Source organism: Diplotaxodon limnothrissa, linkage group LG1, assembly GCF_057381915.1.
Source record: "Diplotaxodon limnothrissa isolate DT_005_m linkage group LG1, D_limnothrissa_male_GT1.1, whole genome shotgun sequence".
Classification (NCBI taxonomy): domain Eukaryota; kingdom Metazoa; phylum Chordata; class Actinopteri; order Cichliformes; family Cichlidae; genus Diplotaxodon; species Diplotaxodon limnothrissa.
This window is the reverse complement of record NC_140596.1, coordinates 22,591,381-22,610,732: the sequence shown is the minus strand read 5'-3', so window position 1 is coordinate 22,610,732 and position 19,352 is coordinate 22,591,381. Positions and strand designations below refer to the sequence as shown.

The window sequence follows — 19,352 nt, the reverse complement described above, 5'->3', positions numbered from 1 at the left end:
ATGGTTTTATAATAAAAGCAAATTGGCTTTTAAGAGGCAGCTCACTACTCATCCCATTGAGCTTTGCTCCCAGCTAGCCAAAAACATCCAGTTTATCAGTGTAACAAACAAGAACGCATGCAGAGTGGAACATTTACAAGAACGCCACAAAAATTAAAGAAGCATTTGCAGTATTTAGGAACATGCAGAATCCCGAATGATTACTGCAGCATTATTTTCATACACTGTTATAAAAGATGGATGTCGCTACTGTGATGCCACTCATTAATTTTTGAAGCCTGGAGATAAGGGTGCCCAATCCATCTTTACGTTTTGAAACCAGATGTAGTCAGAGAGAGGCAGGTCTGACTGTGAAACCACACCTGCACTTGCTAACAATGAGCTCATTGGCTAATGTACAGCGTACAGTCCTCCTGTCTGAAACATATTTAAAAAAGGACCAAAAAGGAGTGACCGAGTCCATAAAATAAGCAGACAGTTGTTTCCAGAGGTCAAGTTGGAAAGCTGGTTTCCTATTGACTTGTAAAGAATTGCAAGTCTTTTTTATTTCTTTTTTTCTTTTTTGCAACTGTAGGCGTTGCCCCCTAGTGGCTTCTAAATACAACGCAGGTTTAAGGCACCTTTGCTTTATTTTCATACCTGGTGTTTTTGCCGATCCTGTAGACTATCTATATACCGTACTGATTAGTTTGAGCTTTTGCAACAGCAGAAGTGGCACATCAGGACTGTCTGCGTGTTTGAGAAATGGTTCTGTGGTTCAACTCATCATTTTTGTTTTTGTTGTTAATGGAAGTGATGAAACATTATCGCAATCGTGACTTCTTAAATATAAAGTTGAAGTGATTCAGACACTTTAATCATGTAATCTCTGTGAGCTTAGTCTTACTGCTCTCGGTGTATCCACGTACAGTTATATAACAAATAGTCACGTTTTCAGAGGGGACTATAATGACTTTTTTTATTCCTGTACATAGTTTGGCATCTTTTATTATTAAGGTGATCTTTTTTTATGATCCCCGCCTCCGCTTGTGGTATTCTGCTTTGTGCTGTTGTCACATTTTGAATTTGCCTTTTGCGGATCAGGACGCCCTGACTGATCTGACGGGGGACTCTGAACGTTTGCCTGTCGAGGAACAGCAAGGCACCTGGCTTGGCCACAAGGTCAGAAATTAAACGACTCGCCTATGATACATCATCTCAGCGTTACAGTCTCCTGAGATTTTCTCTTTTAACTTTCCTGTGTTCTCCATGGTGCACTTTCAACAAGCAAAGTACATCCTATACTCCAAAGGTCATTTACGTTGTTAATAATAGAATAATTACTTTGGGTGTTTTAATGAGGGAGCAATGGCACAGACTTCCTGTGCATATTTCTTTCTCGCTCATCATCTTCCATCCACTGAATCCCCCCTCTCTCTCTTTCCTCCCAGGGAATGGTTTACTCAGCAGAATACATTAAGAAGAAACTGGAGCAGGAAATGATCTTGTCTCAAGCTTTTGGACGAGACTTGGTACATGACTCAGTATACTGTGTGAAGTATGGCAGGCTGAATGATGATCCTTTTTTATAAGAATTTGTACAGTGTATTTTTATTGGCGTCACTGTAGTACTTTAGTCAAGGCCACACTGGCTGCGTAACATTACCGTAATATTGGCTGTAGTGTATACAACAATTTATTTGGCAAACAGCAACAGAGGCAATTTCTTTAAGTGATTGTCTTCGCTGTGGTAACAAGTGTGCTCTTGTGAATGTAATGACTCTCGCTGTCTCACACAGAACAAGGGCACCATGCATTATGGGCTGGTGATAGTTGGGCATTCTCTCGGTGCAGGCACTGCTGCTATTCTCTCCTTCCTGCTGAGACCTCAGTACCCGACACTTCACTGCTACTCTTACTCTCCACCCGGTGGCCTTCTTAGGTGAGTCAATCTGGATCCCAATCCCAGAGTATCAGTACTACGGTGTGAATGCATTACAAAGGAAGTTACTTAAAGTGTGTTTTTGTTTTGTTTTTTTGTCACTGGTAATGTTCACAAGTCTGTCACATGTTTAGTTTCACTCCCGCTTGCTTGTTTACTTGGGGGCTCATTTATAAAAGGGATCTTGAGTATGGCAGAAAACCATGGATACATAATTTTCAGCCAGCTATATATACTCCACCCAAGAATACATGTCGGCTGGCATCAATCTCCTCTACCATTGCTGCGATCTCGTCTTCCAAGCAGTTTGCGTCTCTCATTCGGTCAGTTTCTGACTGAAAACTCATCTGTGCTGGCACTGTGCAGAGGAATGAAAAAACTTTTACTTAATACTTAATATGAAGTTTTTCCATCGCATCAGGGGTTTTTTTTCCCCCCCTCCCTGTGCTTCCAGTGGCCATTGGGGTTGACTGCTCGTGCAAATGCTACTGGCCTGCATACAGCAATGCCAGTGACTCTGTTTCTTTCTTTTTTTTACTGACAGAAATCCTTGTTTTTTTTTCCAGTTGTTTCAGACATTTTGATACAAGGTGGTCAATTATTTTAAGTATATAAAATAAGAAATTATTTTATTTCTGTGCCGTTTCCCTTTGGCTTAAATCTCTTTGCAGGGAGGGGTTTGTGCTTTGTTTTTGTTTTTTTTATTTGGGGTTTTTTTCCCCTATCACGTGTGAGTTAAAAAATTGGATGCTCAGGATGTGTGACAGAAACACTTTCTCTTTAATGCTTACAATCTATTTTTATAAACCAATAACAAGCAGGTCATAAGGAATTACTTTAAATTCAGGCATAAATCCAAGAAGATTTTTATCAAGTAGGTCTTTTTCATGTTGTTCTGGGTCGTCTTTCGCAATACATACCAATGCTATTACTCACTTTATTTCTCAACAGAGCTGAGAAATTTCTTGTGATTTTAACAATATCAGTATGAGCAAAGTGGTCCAGTTTGTTTTTTTTGTTTGTTTTCCCGGTTTCCTTTTTAAAAAAAAACCTTATTTAATTGTAGAGGCAAACAAACAGTGAAGAGAGAGGAGGTGAATTGGAAGTAGAAGCCCAAACTCTTTCACTCTCAAGAAACTAGTTCAGGGGTGAGCTAGATGAAAGAGGAAATATAAACCAATATTTTGAGGCTAAACCAAGAGACATTTATTTTGGGGGGTTGCTTTTTGGGACAGGAAAGCAGTGAGAAATTACTGGGGAAATATGTGCAGTAAATGGCCTTCAGGCAGGTTTGAGGATTTGCTTTCTGGGCTTGAGGAATTGTGGTTTTAAATCCTACTTTAGTTGCCACTGATTGGTCAGAGTATCTTCCTGAAACAGATCAGAGGAAGCAGGTATCCTGATTGACATTCTGGTAGATGAAACGCAGCTTTGATGGATGCAGCTACAGATTTCTACTAAATTTAGTGTAATCCTTTCACAGTTTTCACAGTTACTGAATTATTTGAAAATGATGATAGACCCGGCGTATGTAGCAGATCTGCAGAGATGGACATTGCTATAAACATTTTCTTTTTTTTACCCATCCCCTCAGGAAGTCTCGTTCCTCAGTCTGAGAAGAAATATATTCTCCTTTAAGTGTAGGTGCAAGGTGGTGCATTTTACTGTGGACAAGTACCCCAAAGCTGTGGTTTGTACTTTCAGATCATCTTTTTTTGTAACAATGTAGCCTATTTTTGGTCCAGTGGTTCAGAGTTGACTTTTATTTTGACTGTGCACAGTTAACACTGCATACCACCATGCAGCTGGATAACTGTTTGCTATGCAAATTGTACTGGAAGGAAGCTTGTACCAAGAGGAAATTAAATGCTGCAGTGCACCTTTTAGTATTCTGTTAAAATCATCATGCATGGCAGTTCTTAAACTGCTGTCACAAGATTTCACAGAAGAGGGGTGGCTAAAGAAAAGCATGAGTAGTTGTAGTATAAGCCCCACTAAAGCACTGTTTGTTGCCCACATGTATGCAGATGAGGGAAAAAAAAGATTAAGCCCCTTTTAAAGTTATAGTTTGTGTCCAAATTTTCCCAATGGCTTTTTGCCCCTCATGGGATATTGTCGTCACCCCACTCGGTGGACGGGGGGTTTGGCAGCTCACCGTATCAGTGTTTCTAAGTATCAAGAACCAGAATGAGAAGTTTCATCAAGAAATTCACTAAGAATCACACAGTTTAGAGAAAGAAGCAAGAGCCGTGCAACCCAAACACCACTGTTTCCACCGTGAAACATGGTGGTGAGAGTGTTATGCTGTGGGGATGTTTCCGTGCCTCTGAAACTGGGAATCTCGTTGAGGTGGAAGAAATCACAATGAAATAAGGATATGTGAAGATTTTAAAGGAGACCTGAAGCAGGCAGAAGCAAAACTGGGTCTGGGTCATCGCTTCATCTTCCAACACCACGACGACCCAAAACATACGCCGCTCCTGGTGAACAAATACCTCCTGAAAATTAGGGTCCATGTCAGAAGACAATCAAAGGAGCTTTAGAGATTCGCCAAAGAAGAATAGGCTGGGAATGTGAGACTTGTTGAAAACTACAATAAACGACTGCAGTAATTTTGACCATTGTAATGTTTGTTTTTTGTGAAATAATTTTGTTTCCATGTGCAAAGTACAGTAATGTGAGCATGCATAGGAAAACAAGGATGGTTGGAAAAGCTGTGTTTAAAAAAGCTCCTGGGAAATGCTCTTTTTTCCTCATCTATATAAGTTAATAATATGATAAACGTGTATTGTTTCTACAAATAATACAGTAAACTTTATCTGGATGGTATCTCTAGTTGATCTTGCAGGATTTATATGAACAGAGAACATCCTTTTTAGCTGAATGATCTGGTTATTCTTGCAATGAACTCTTGCATCAAAACTTAATTTTCTTAGTATTAATTACATCACTGAATGCTAAATGAATGCCTCTAATTAGCTATTGCATTCCCCCAATGTGGCATAAACATAGGCTTTCCAGCACATATGGTGTATGCCACATAATGAGTGCACACTCCACAGTGGCACAGCTGCACTTTCAATTCATCAGACTTGCAACCATTTTCCAGTCATTAAACCTTAAACTCAAAAGGGGTTTTGTATTAAAACTTTACATTGCGCTGTTCAGTCACATGCTATAGGCTATCACATCACTATTTAAGAGTAACTGCCGACATTGTCAAAGCTTTGAGTTGCTGTTTTTGTTTTTTCATGGATTCAGCTCATTCATAGTAAACCCTTTGTGCATTTCCAAAAGTAGGCCTCCTTCATCATCTTCTTTTCGGTAACCTGTTCACATGCAAATCAATTGTAGAAGTGCAGTTCATGTTAAATCCACGGGTTTACATATTAAGGGAGAGATGGGCAAACAGGAAGGGCGCTTCTTCTGAAGACGTGTAGTTCTTGTTTACCAGCTGCATCACCAGTAGACTTTTTAACCTCCAGAGTGTTCCTGTTTTTCTCTCCGTCTTCATGACGTCATGTGCTCCTGGGGACATGAACTGCAGTGTAAGCACCACAAAGGTGGCTTTGAGGACTTTGGCAGGTGACATCACTCTCAAGGGAGTGTGTGTATCGTCAGAATTCTGTAAAGGCAGAAAGACGACGCAGGTCTGAGAACACACTGGTGTTGCAGCTGGTGTGAACCCATCACGAGATGGTCTCTAATTTTCTTAAAATCTTCTCCCCAATGATTTGCAGTATTCTATCAACCAGGGCATTTTTATTATGGTAAAACAGAGTGCATCCTGTAAATATGTAGCGTGCAGACTATGTGCCATTATTTTCCCTCTGTGTATCCAGTACTCCGTAATTTAACTACTTCTTTTTTTTTTTTTTGTCCTTTTATGCACCCAGTGAGGATGCCATGGAGTACTCCAAAGAGTTTGTGTCATCTGTAGTTTTGGGAAAAGACCTGGTGCCAAGGTATCCTCTTTTACTACATCAGTATACTCATGTTACTTTCACCCTTCTGCAGTATTACCCACAGTAGCCTTCTGCTCTGTCATAGGCTTGGCCTGTCACAACTAGAGGGTTTCCGACGCCACCTTCTGGAAGTTTTACAAAAGAGTAACAAGCCAAAGGTGACTTAACTTCTTGATGTTATAGAAGATTACAGACTTGTAGAGCATTTGCTGTATGAAATCATCTGGAACATAAAACAAATGATTGTTTCACAAAAAGCATGCACTAATGAGAGAAGGCTGATCGTTGCTGTTTTTTAATCTATTAAATTCAGCATTATAAAACCTGTAGAATTTCTCATTTTTTATTCCTGAAAGTTTTGTCATGAAGGAATGCATACAAATATAGAAATGCATACTTAAAAAAATAAAATAAAAAATTCTTACAGTGGAGGATCATTGCGGGAGGCACTAAATGCATCCCAAAATCAGAGCTTCCACTAGAGGATGATGATCCTCAGTCTCAGCCTGCAGCACCTCCAAGCAGTCGCTTGTGGCTACACCCCAGTGACCTCAGCATTGCCTTGTCAGCCTCCACACCCCTCTACCCACCTGGCAGGATCATCCACGTGGTACACAACCATCCTCCAGAGATATGGTAAGAAAACTGGTTTGAAAGCTGCTGCAATTAAATGCAAACATGCGTTTTCTTTTTCTGTATTACCGTGTCTAAAGGTAAAACAGAAAGTTCATCCTTATATATTTTTCTTCATACTGCAGTACTTTTTAAGGCACTTGGTGTTTAAAGGTGCTATGACAACAAACTGACTTGCCTTGTTCGTCTTGGAGTCCTTTTGCTTTTTAATCTTTTACCCCAACATATGAGTTTTTTGACTTGATACAAAAATATTCCACTTAGTGGTGTTATACAGTGCCCCCCATGTTCTGTATTGTGAGGAAAATATATTAAGTCAACCTGTGTGTTTACTATTTCTCATTATGACTGATAGATTTTCTCTCTTTCTCCCTCTCCCTTTTAGCTGTGGTCAGGAAGAGCCAACCTATTCAGCATTGTGGGGGGACAACAAAGCTTTCAATGAGGTCATCATATCACCTGCCATGCTTAATGAGCACATGCCCCACATGGTGATGGAGGGTCTCAACAAGGTCTGTTTTTTAAATCTGCATGCATGCATTATTTCGAGAGGGGGTGTATTTGAAATTGTGCAAAAACGTTTTTTTAATTTTGTTCTTGATTTCCAACACTGGGTAACGGATTACACGGGTGATGCTTACGTGGGGATTGGCTCTAACAATGAAAGAAAATAAACAAAAGAGATGTGGGTCTTAATAAAGGGTGGAATACTTATTACAGGTTGTTTTATTAAAAATAGAGGCCAGTAGCAATTTTATGTTTTACTTTTAGTTTATCATTTTATTCTGGAGACGAGGGCAATCTTAATTAAAAATTCACTCAAAGCATTTTAGTAAATTGAGAGCTTAACTGTATGAAATTTATCTGGAAACATGCCCATAAAAATATTTAAATATAAGTTTTTCTACAGACATTTGCAGGTATTGTTACTAATAAACCCTGTGAAGAGTGATGACATCTAGAGAGAACTTAATTGAAAATTGAAGATTTCCTTATCCTTTAAATCTACCCATCTTGTGGCTTTCAATAACATTGGGGACTTGAACTAGAAATTATCATATGTTGGTTATTGTCATTTAGTTCCTGTAGTTGCACCATGCAAAAAAAAATGTGCAATTTCAAAGGTAAAGGTCTTAGGATCAAGTTTTAATTTAAATGGAGTTAAGAATTGGTTTTGAAGCATTTCAAAAATTTTAATGCGACTCCGTTGTTACTTTATGCATGTCATTAACCTACAACTCACCACACCTTTTTGTTTTTCTCCACATTGCTCCTGTCTCAAAGCATGGGAATTGTTCACTCGTGGCTGGTTTCACGGTCTTTCTTTGGTCTTTTTGAGCCTGTTCGTCATGGACGTTGAACATCTGTTTTGATAACAGGGTATTAATGTGAATGTTTGCATGTGATGGACTGATTTTGGGGGATTGCACTTGTTGTGGCTGAGGACTTCACGTTGTGTGGTGTTTTTCCCGTCTGTATATGGTGTTTTTCAGCTTGGTTTTGCCTTTGTGTTTGTCTCTCTAGATGAATGTTTAAAGTTAAGTATGTGTGTATTTGTGAAGTGTGTGCGTGTAGAGGATATAGTGGTGTGATATATTTGGTGTTTCTGCAGGTACTGGAACCATTTTGTCTCCTGTCTGAGCAGGAAAACTTGGAAGCAGAGGAACTGGGAATCAGTCAACCTACATCCAGTACCACTGATTTAATAGTCTCCCAAACAAAACTAAACGCTAGTCCTCCTCCCTCCAACTCTTCATCTGCCAACCACAAAGACCTGTCTTGCACTGGCTCCCTTGCAGAGACTGAAACTGTCTCTACACCACTCGCTGTCACTTCTTCTTCTTCAGTTCCAGATGCTGAGTCTGTTCTTCCACCTCCTCTGTCAGACTTTAACTCTGTGTCTCAGCCATGCATGGTGTCTGTCCCTTCCAACACCCAGTCAGGAGTTCTTCCAGCTGAAGATGATTCATGCGTTTTACCACAACCTCAGTCAGAACCACGCGTCTCTCACCACCGTCAAGAGGAAATCCGATCTAACGAGTCTAACAGTCCTCAGATAGAAAACTCTCCTCCCGAGATAAAAGTGCCAAACAATCTTTTTGAATCTGTTGTCTAAACTTGATCACATTTAGACGCTGACAAATTCTATTACTATGTACATTACTAGTCTACATATTCTAAGGAGATGCTAATCGTAAGACTGAATTCAACTTTTGCTTGTTGCATTCAGTGTTGGAAACATTTCTGCATTATGTGCAAAACTCAGATGTTGGCCAGTCTTAGGACAAAGGCTAGAGCCAAAAGTCATAGTAAAGCTGCTATTTTTTATTTATTTTTTTAACTGATTTTAGAGCAACCATAATGACCAGTATGTAAAGAATCCTTTTTAACCAGCAACTGGCATTTTTATTCTGTCAGCTTGCTGGATCCAACAAGTCCAAGCAATTTACTGGTTGCCTTTAAAAGGTGTTTCTCCAAAAGTATTAAGTGTGACATTGAAACTCAGCTGAATAGCTGGCACATCAAGTTTTAGAGGGTAAAGAAATGCGCATCCACAAGGCGATGTGGTAAAATGTTATCAATAACCATTTCCATTAATACATCACTGGTTAATGATGTATACAATGGTACAGGAGCATGCGATGGCTTTAAACCATGGAGTCAGAAACGATGAGTCCAAACTCACCTGGACTCCTTTTCTTGTTAATCATCATCCAGCTTTCCACAAACCAACCCTTGTTCTTTTTTCCGTTCCTCTCTCAGCTGCAGTGCCTGTGGTCAAGTGCTTTGGCACAAACTTTCTAATCCTGGTCCTCAACGTAACAAGTTTTCTTTGTAGTCACAAAGTTTCTATGGTAACCTAATTTCTTCCACATTAACTGCTCTTTCTTCCTTCCTGCCTGGGTTTTTCAGTAGCTGCAGCTCTTCTCTGTGGATGTGTTTCCCTTTTTATTTTTGCTCTTTGAAAGCACACATTCAGAACATAACCAAAATCTTTTTCTAGGGGATTTTCTTATTACTGGCATGTAGGAGAGTGGGTTTACTATTCAAAATAAATTTGTAGTTTACACAATTTTATATCCTTCACTGTACACTTCATATGTCAGTGTGCTTTTATTAATTCTATACACTAATACTGTTGGGATAGGCAATGCAAAAAACCGTCCAAGTATAAATTTGATGTATTTTGTCATCATTTGTAGTTGTTGTGTCTACAGTCATAGATATGTTTGCTGTTGTTGGTGCCAGTTATCTCATGTGGTTTATTACTTGCAGAAGCATGTTCTCATGTGTCTTTAAACTCAACCATGTAACACATTGTTTACATTTGTGCAAATTGGTTATGGATGACAATATAACCATAATAAATATATTAGCTTTTGTCTTTTTGTGTTATTTTCTCTTTTAATCACCTCATTCCATTGTCACGTGTATTTTTTGTGTGTGTTCATGTCCTCTCATATTTCCACCTGTTTTTATACCACAATATGTTGTCTTTTGAGTCATTAAAGTTAACCAAACAATTGCGTGCTGATGTGTGGCTTGCCATTAATGTTTTGGGGTTTGTTTGGGGTTTATTTTTTTTTGTTCTGTTCTCATTTATGTCAGCAAACATAACACGGTTTGTATTTTGTTGGACAAACTTTGTGTTGAACGTGTTTCCGAGATGGATAAGACACTCGTATGGTTTGTTATTCCCTGTAGTGGTAATGCAGGTCTTGCATAGTTCTTGCTCAGGCATCATGACTCTGTTGTGGGTGTTTAATGTCAGCTGGAGTAGGTGTCAGCTCACCTTCAGATTGCACTTATATGTAACTGAACTACGCTGCTTTTTAACACTATACTACAAGCACTTGTGCGCTTATAAATATAGTTGTAGTGGTGACCCACATAATATTTTTGAAACCATTATAATCTTACTGAAGTTGATCCAAGTGCATAACTGGCATTTGATATTTGAATCTTTTGGTTCTTTGGGAATTTTTTTTCTCATGTTTTGCTGACGAAGAGGAAGAAAACACCTCAGCATCTCTGTTTGAATCTAGAAAATGAATAAAGGAAAAACAGTAGAAAGGGTTTTAAAAACTACAAAATCATTGGATGTCTGCTAGCATAGGCCAGTTTAGAAACATTTCACATATAAAACATGATTAGTCAGATTAACTTTTTCCAGTTATATATTTTTATGAAGTTGTCCTGTTTATTTTGAAACGGGTCGTCCCTCTATCAGTCAAGTCATGTATCTGTTTATACTCCTGTGCTTGTGACAGGTGCTGGAGAACTACAACAAAGGGAAAACTGCTTTGCTGTCAGCAGCCAAGATCATGGTGAGCCCCACAGAAGTGGACTTAAACCCAGAGACCTTGTTCGTCGATACATCAACAACCTCTCAGCAGCCAACGCCTACAACCCACCACCGCAGGAACAGCAGTGTTCGGTTAGTACATCAGGCACCACTGTGGGCATGTTTAAGCCTGAAAGGCTATGTAAAATAGTTTCATCTTCATATTCAGCTTTCACTCTTGCCTAGTATGTAATAGTAGCAAATCTCTAAGTATAAGAGAAATCACTGGGAAATGATGCCTTGTAATGTAGCTATATAACCAGTACTAAAAAAAATACAACTGCTACTAACTACTACTTTATTTTCTCAAAATTATTTTTGTTTGTTCTGTATGTTTTAAAAAAAAAAAAAAAAAAGACAAAAAACATTGTTACGGTAAGCAAAGCATGCCAATACTAATTTTGCATAATGTATTCCCTTCTCTCATGCACGCATGCACGCTGTCTGAACACAGAGCCGTTGCAACGTATGGTAGTATTCAGTTCCCACCTCGCCCTCTCTGGTTTAGCCCCTGTCCAAAGTCAGTGTGAACTCCTGGTACAAATGGTTAAATTACGAAGGTACTATCACAAAGTTTTATGACTCTGTCCACAGAAATGAAAAACCGTACCAGATTTAAGTTAGACCAATTTCCTTTTTAAGGCGGTCTCTATGTGGACCTTTGGACACTATTCAGACCATTTGTATATGCCTGTTTTCTCGTCGTGTCCCTCTGCTGTGCCATGAAAGAGGACGCCTAGTTCAAGTTATATGCACTAAATGTCTCCCTCTGTTACCTCGGGACATTATAGTAGAACTTTGACAGTCTGTTAGTAGCAGGTGCATTCACTGTGAACGACCCCATGAAGGGATAATAATAATAATGGATTGGATTTATATAGCGCTTTTCAAGGCACCCAAAGCGCTTTACAATACCACTATTCATTCACTCTCACATTCATACACTGGTGGACGCAAGCTACAGTTGTAGCCACAGCTGCCCTGGGGCAGACTGACAGAAGCGAGGCTGCCATATCGCGCCATCGGCCCCTCTGGCCAACACCAGTAGGCAAGTAGGGTAAAGTGTCTTGCCCAGGGACACAACGACCAGGACAGAGAGCTTGGCTACTGGCTGGAATCGTCCACTGAAGAGTGCTGCTTGAGCTTTACCCTGAGAACCAGCTCTCAACAGCAGTAGACATGTAATATGAAGGCTGGATGATGTTTTCTACCATCTGCACAAGTGTACACGCAAGCAGTCACGATGGGACTTTAAAAGAGTGAGCAGCAGTCCAAAGGTACACAGGAAGTTGATCTTGAGGGTTTATTAAACGATTCTTAAGTGAAAGGTTGGGGTTCTTTTTTTTGTTTTTGTGGACAGACTCACAGAACCTTTTGATCCCACCTTGTACTTTACCTCTCCTGTATTATAAGCCAATACAAGAGCACATGCACTTGGATACACTCTTGCCCTTCCAGTCTCTTTCCTCTTGTTTTTTTTTTTTTTTTTAATCTTTCCTCCATCTACAGGGAGTGCAGAATTATTAGGCAAATGAGTATTTTGTCCACATCATCCTCTTCATGCATGTTGTCCTACTCAAAGCTGTATAGGCTCGAAAGCCTACTACCAATTAAGTATATTAGGTGATGTGCATCGCTGTAATGAGAAGGGGTGTGGTCTAATGACATCAACACCCTATATCAGGTGTGCATAATTATTAGGCAACTTCTTTTCCTTTGGCAAAATGGGTCAAAAGAAGGACTTGACAGGCTCAGAAAAGTCAAAAATAGTGAGATATCTTGCAGAGGGATGCAGCAGTCTCAAAATTGCAAAGCTTCTGAAGCGTGATCATCGAACAATCAAGCGTTTCATTCAAAATAGTCAACAGGGTCGCAAGAAGCGTGTGGAAAAACCAAGGCGCAAAATAACTGCCCATGAACTGAGAAAAGTCAAGCGTGCAGCTGCCAAGATGCCACTTGCCACCAGTTTGGCCATATTTCAGAGCTGCAACATCACTGGAGTGCCCAAAAGCACAAGGTGTGCAATACTCAGAGACATGGCCAAGGTAAGAAAGGCTGAAAGACGACCACCACTGAACAAGACACACAAGCTGAAACGTCAAGACTGGGCCAAGAAATATCTCAAGACTGGTTTTTCTAAGGTTTTATGGACTGATGAAATGAGAGTGAGTCTTGATGGGCCAGATGGATGGGCCCGTGGCTGGATTGGTAAAGGGCAGAGAGCTCCAGTCCCACTCAGACGCCAGCAAGGTGGAGGTGGAGTACTGGTTTGGGCTGGTATCATCAAAGATGAGCTTGTGGGGCCTTTTCGGGTTGAGGATGGAGTCAAGCTCAACTCCCAGTCCTACTGCCAGTTTCTGGAAGACACCTTTTTCAAGCAGTGGTACAGGAAGAAGTCTGCATCCTTCAAGAAAAACATGATTTTCATGCAGGACAATGCTCCATCACACGCGTCCAAGTACTCCACAGCGTGGCTGGCAAGAAAGGGTATAAAAGAAGAAAAACTAATGACATGGCCTCCTTGTTCACCTGATCTGAACCCCATTGAGAACCTGTGGTCCATCATCAAATGTGAGATTTACAAGGAGGGAAAACAGTACACCTCTCTGAACAGTGTCTGGGAGGCTGTGGTTGCTGCTGCACGCAATGTTGATGGTGAACAGATCAAAACACTGACAGAATCCATGGATGGCAGGCTTTTGAGTGTCCTTGCAAAGAAAGGTGGCTATATTGGTCACTGATTTGTTTTTGTTTTGTTTTTGAATGTCAGAAATGTATATTTGTGAATGTGGAGATGTTATATTGGTTTCACTGGTAAAAATAAATAATTGAAATGGGTATATATTTGTTTTTTGTTAAGTTGCCTAATAATTATGCACAGTAATAGTCACCTGCACACACAGATATCCCCCTAAAATAGCTAAAACTAAAAACAAACTAAAAACTACTTCCAAAAACATTCAGCTTTGATATTAATGAGTTTTTTGGGTTCATTGAGAACATGGTTGTTGTTCAATAATAAAATTATTCCTCAAAAATACAACTTGCCTAATAATTCTGCACTCCTGTATGTAGTATTTTGCAATGGTCACCTGCTCTGTAGACTCTAGATACCTGTAGTTTCAGTACTAACACTTTTCATTTCTATCCTTTTTCTTTAACCTTCCGTGAGTTATTTTGACTCGTTTTCATGCCTGTCTTGTGTTTTGAATCCCCTCACCTCTCTTTTCCCTTTCATTATGTTCCAACCCACTCTTCTCCTCTCCTCTAGCTCGTGTGCCCAGTCTGAAATATCTCTGGATGGTTTCTCTGAGTGCCCCCCTCCTCCAGTGCCTGTAGTACTGCGTGGAGCACGAGAACGTTTGGCAGTGGAGCTGAGGGACCGCAAAGCACCCTTAGCTGTCATGGAGAGTCTCTCAGATGCAGAGTCCCTGTATAGTCTGGATTCCCGACGGTCCTCTGCTGCATTAAGGGGTTCACCAATGCTGGGTAGCCTCCCGTTCCCTTTGGATGCCCCAATCCCAGAGGAGAACCCATCTCTGAGCTCTCGCACTGAGCTACTATCTGCAGATGTCCTCTGCCAAGCAACAACAGAGCATCTGGGTGAGGTTGGGCCCTTCTTTACCCCACTGGAATCCAGATCAACCCCAGATTATCCTATGAGGCTGTCCCCTGCCACACCTCGCTACAGTGGACTCCATTCCCCAGCTCTTCTAAACCAGAGTGTCTTGGCTAAGTCTTACAAAACTGAGACTAATGCCAACTTGAAAATGCTTCCTGATGAGGATCACCAACAAATGCCTGGTGTCTACAGCCCAGGGAGCACACCTGTTGCTCCCCTAAGTCCACATATTGGTACTAGACCAATGGATAGAGAAAAGGAAGACTGGGAGCTGGAAACGGCAGAGAAACAGTTAAGTGCAGAGACTAGACCAGCGGTTTCTACACCTCCACCCCATCTATCCAATGGAAACCCCAGCCAGGCAGTGCTGGAGTTTGCCCAATACTTAGACTCTCTTTTCAGACTGGATGGCAGCAGCTCACCAACTCTGGACCTTTCTGATGGGGAGTCAGAATCAGGCCGGGGCTCCTTTGGGCAGGGTGAGTGTCTTGGAGATGAGCAGCGGTTGGATGACAAACAACTTCTGGCCAGGGCAACAGTGGAGCCTAATCTAGTTCCTAAGCCCCCGCGCACTTTTGCTGGATCCGCTGACCCCTCTTCGGGCATATCTTTGTCACCCTCCTTCCCTCTCTCTTCATCTGAGGAACTCAACGACCTTTCTCCTAGCGAGGGTGCCCCGTCAGCCATACACTCCCTACGAACATCACCCCCTTGCCACTGCCCTGAAGAGAACACACTATCGTCTATGGTGTAGAGTGCGCTCTGAAGTCTCCAATGCCCTTTGCTCTGATTGAGAGGTGCAGTCAATTTCAGATTTTAAAACATATCACAGTACATGCATGCGATGGAATGCAGTTACTCATCTGAGATCCAGTGACAGAATTTGACTGACCAACTCACACGATATTCCCATTCTTCAGGTGTACCCCTTTGAACTCTGTTTATAGCATTTTCACACTATTGCAATGACTAAGAAAAAAAAAGGATACCTCTCTCTGCATGCCAGGGGGCTGTGCTGCTTTTGGGTGAATATATAAATAACTGTAGCTTCACAATGCCATTTGAAAATGTTGTCTCACCCACATGGGAATGCGTCCACATTACATCAATTCCCTGAAGTAACCAAATCAAAGGGAGAATATTTAACTGAGCAGGGATTCAAAAATTAACACTGTAGAAGAGGTTAGCATAGGCACATCATCTGGGTTGATGTACTGGACGACTTCCTGCACACTCAGCAGCTCCGGAAATTTGTCCAGCTTTTATTTTTGTTTGATTTCTTTAAATCAGAAATGTGAAGATGGACATTTTGTTAATAAATAGAAGTGATAAGATTTCAAGAAATGTTCCTCAGGTCTACAAAGAATTGACTTTGAGAAAGAGAGTAAGTGTGTTACATTGGTGAGAATCCATGTGTCTTAAACATTTAGTGATTGTGACAAAGTTATTTCAGATGCCTATGGATGTTTTTGAGTCTTTTGGTTACTCTTTATAATGCATGATGATAATTTTTTTTGTAATTTATTTATTCTTCAAGAGAAATCATCATTAAAACCACCTTAGACTGACATTTGATTACTTGCGCACATCATTGCTCAATTTACCCCTCTTGCCAAAAAAAAACATTTAATACATCATCTTGCCAAATGTATTTATGGGATGTAATTTTGTATATGTATATGGATATTGCTTTATTTAAAAACAAGCTAAGTTCATTATCTCCTTCCCTAGCCATCCTGTTGATTACCCACATAGACTGTTACACAGCAACTCCAGAAAAGATGTCATCCTGACCTTAAAACACTGCCATGGCTTTCTTTTCCAAAACACAGCCTCTGTACACCGGAGTTTATAGGAATATCAAACTTGCTAATAGTTGTCCTAGTTTCATAATAATTACTGTACAGTTCTTCTTGGAGAGCTCTTAGAAACAGGTCAGTCTGCATGCATTCCAGAGTAGCATGGCTGGTATAGAACGTGTCTTGTCCTTAAGCCACAGTAAAGAAGCTCTAAATGTGTCCAGAAATTACCATCATATGTAAACTCAAACTTTTGAGAGGCTCAATAGTCGCCGAGGTCATCAGACAGGACCAAATTATATATCCTACAGCTCTCTCGGGATAGATTTCTCTTGTTCTGAAGGTGCTTTGTCATTTTGGACATCAAGGCGTTTGCTTCCCTTTAATACGGTTCATCTCAAACATGCTTGAGGTTGGACTGAATGAATAAGTGTACTCGAACATTGCATTTGCCGACTCTAACTGCTGTGTGCAGCACAGTATCTTCCATATCACTCTGGGTGTAACCGATGGGTCACGATTTGAATTATTACACTTAATGTTGTTATCACTTTATTGCTATATTTGCTGGTATTATTATCCTTATTGCTCTTGCAACAGATTGGTTTGACGTCAGTGGTTTTTATCTCAGTTTTTAAGGAAAGTACGGAGAACTTTTTCGACTTTCCCAGATGTAAGGAGTTAAACATTTCAGGGTTTCCCCCCCCCCCCCCCCCCTGTCTTGAGTGGAGAAAAAAATTTGACATTCTGCCATGCCACTGGTAACAATATGCTTTTTGTTTTTGCAAATGTGTCATGGTGGTGAGACATGCTGCAGAGTGACAGCTTTCTCACAGTGAGTGACCTTTGGTGGAGCGCCACCATCAAGCCTGGAGTCACCATAGTGATCTGCACAGTCTCTCCAATTGGAATAAGATTTGCTGTGGTTACTCACAGCAGACCAGCCAGCCAGTTTACAGTCTGACACTACTGAAATCATGCTGCCAGTCCCAGTAGACACACTAAGGTTGGGCCAACAATTTCCTACATTCAGTAGCTTTGCTTGCAGCTGGTCATGCACTAAACACTGCTGAAAGAAAGCACCAATATTTTCCACCATGATGTGTATAGCACCATCTTCTATGTGTAATTATTTATACAGATGTCTAAAAAAAAGATGAATTCCAATAGAGTCATGTAGAAAACAACTATATAACAATAAGGAGATAATTACTATATTAAAAAGATATCAGTATTGACATATATATATATATATATATATATAAAAAAAAAGATTTCATCTGACAGTTATTTATTAAAACTATTGGCAGATTTAAGAATTGGACTTTATTTAAAGGAATAATTCAAGTATGTCTTGTCCATGTTTACCTGGTTTGCTTCCCGTCCTTTCCTGCCCCACAATGAGAATGTATTTAATCCCTCTCCCTCACTACCCCGCCTGTAATGAAATAAACTACAAACTGAAAAATATCCATTTGTGTCCTAACCTTTTTTTCCCCAATATGTGCTGCTGATATGTCTGTTTAAATGAGCCATAAATGTATATATTAAATTTGCTTGTTTTTATTTTTTAAAATAAAGTTTTCGATTGTGTTTGTTTGCTCACGCATGAATTTTGGATTTGGGTCCTTTAGATTTGATGTAAAGGCTGGATCAGTGGTTTTAGAAGTGCTGAGAGGCCAGATATATTTTGTGTAAAGATGAGCTGTTTGAGCTATTATAAGCCCAGGTGTAGGTGCATTGTATTATGAGTGTACAGCAGGTCAGATTAGAGTCTACTGCTGAGCCTTTAAAGAGGCGTCATGGGTCAAATGATGTCGAGTGGATGTGAGGTGTTGATAAGACCAAGGATATATACTGTACATCCACTCCCACTAATATTTGGTTGAATGTCCTTTAGCAAACTGCACCTCGACCAGATGCTTTTAAAATAGCCATCAGTAAGCTTGTGGTATAATTAGGGCCCGAGGACTGAGAGTGCGAAGGCCCTATTGTATCTGCTCCGTTTCTTATTATTATTATTCAGGCAAAACAAGGGCCTTTTTGAGGGCCTAAACATGGTCAAAAACTCATGAAATTTTGCACACATGCCAGGTCTGGTGAAAAATTTTGTATTTTAATGGTTTTACATATGAGCACTGGGAAATGGCTCTAGAGCGCCACCTATGCCTTGTTAAATGCAGCCCTACGACCACATCGTTTCAGCTACATGTATAAAATCTGGCACACATGTGAACAAGACGAACAAAAAAGTCTGTGGGCCCATTGACGCAAACCCAACAGGAAGTCCGCAATTTGGAACTGAAGGTGACATTTTGGCTCTAATTTTGCCATTTCCATGCCTCGAACTTTTTCGAACTCCTCCTTGGGATTTGGTTGTATAAGCTTCATCTTTGGTCAGTGTAAACTACACACCTGGGCCATGTTAAATTGCGGAGCTTTTGAGTTTTCGTGATACGGTGAGGCCGTGGCACCACGGCGAATTTTGATGACTCGCCATGAAAATCTTATTGCCTCTCATTCTGTCATACATTGTCCGATCTGGACCAAAGTGAACACATATGATAAGGCTCCAGCCCTGAACATATTTCAACTGCCATATTTGACATCAGGGACAGCGCCACCTAGTGGCAACAGGAAATGTCATGTTTTACACTTTGGGGTACAGTATTGTGATGGGTGACATCTGCAGCCTCAAATTTCTCCAGAAAAGCCTTAAGGAGTTGGTCTTGGGTTACAGTGAAAACTGTGACTTTTCGCGAAAGGGTGTGACCCCAGCAGCATGGCGAACTTTGATGTCACGCCATGAAGAAACAAATTAGTATAACTCAATAAAATCCAGTCTGATCAGTACCAGACTTTACAGGCATGATGTCAGTCCCGCCCTGAACAGATTGACGTGCCCATTGTCAGTAATACGCAGAGCGCCACCTAGTGGCAACAGGAAATGTCATGTCTTTCATTTTGTCGTACTGATTTTCATAGGTTCATCGTGGCCACCTCAAAAGCGGTGAATATCACCATCAGTTGCTCATGATGCTTCGGTGCGAAAATTGTGACTTTAAAC

At 40.5% G+C, this 19,352-nt stretch overlaps 1 protein-coding gene across 1 annotated transcript in view; it reads left to right on the top strand.

Annotated features, from left to right (window-relative positions):
- dagla (diacylglycerol lipase, alpha) overlaps window positions 1–15,240 on the top strand; it is a 38,738-nt gene extending 23,498 nt beyond the window's left edge. Inside the window, exons 12-21 of the mRNA XM_085355113.1 lie at window positions 1,084–1,161; window positions 1,431–1,511; window positions 1,779–1,921; window positions 5,818–5,886; window positions 5,972–6,044; window positions 6,314–6,522; window positions 6,905–7,031; window positions 10,791–10,957; window positions 11,222–11,239; window positions 14,136–15,240. Of these exons, the coding sequence (XP_085211239.1) occupies window positions 1,084–1,161; window positions 1,431–1,511; window positions 1,779–1,921; window positions 5,818–5,886; window positions 5,972–6,044; window positions 6,314–6,522; window positions 6,905–7,031; window positions 10,791–10,957; window positions 11,222–11,239; window positions 14,136–15,240 (2,070 nt within the window). The remainder of the gene's footprint in view (window positions 1–1,083; window positions 1,162–1,430; window positions 1,512–1,778; window positions 1,922–5,817; window positions 5,887–5,971; window positions 6,045–6,313; window positions 6,523–6,904; window positions 7,032–10,790; window positions 10,958–11,221; window positions 11,240–14,135) is intronic.
- The last annotated feature ends 4,112 nt before the right edge of the window (window positions 15,241–19,352 follow it).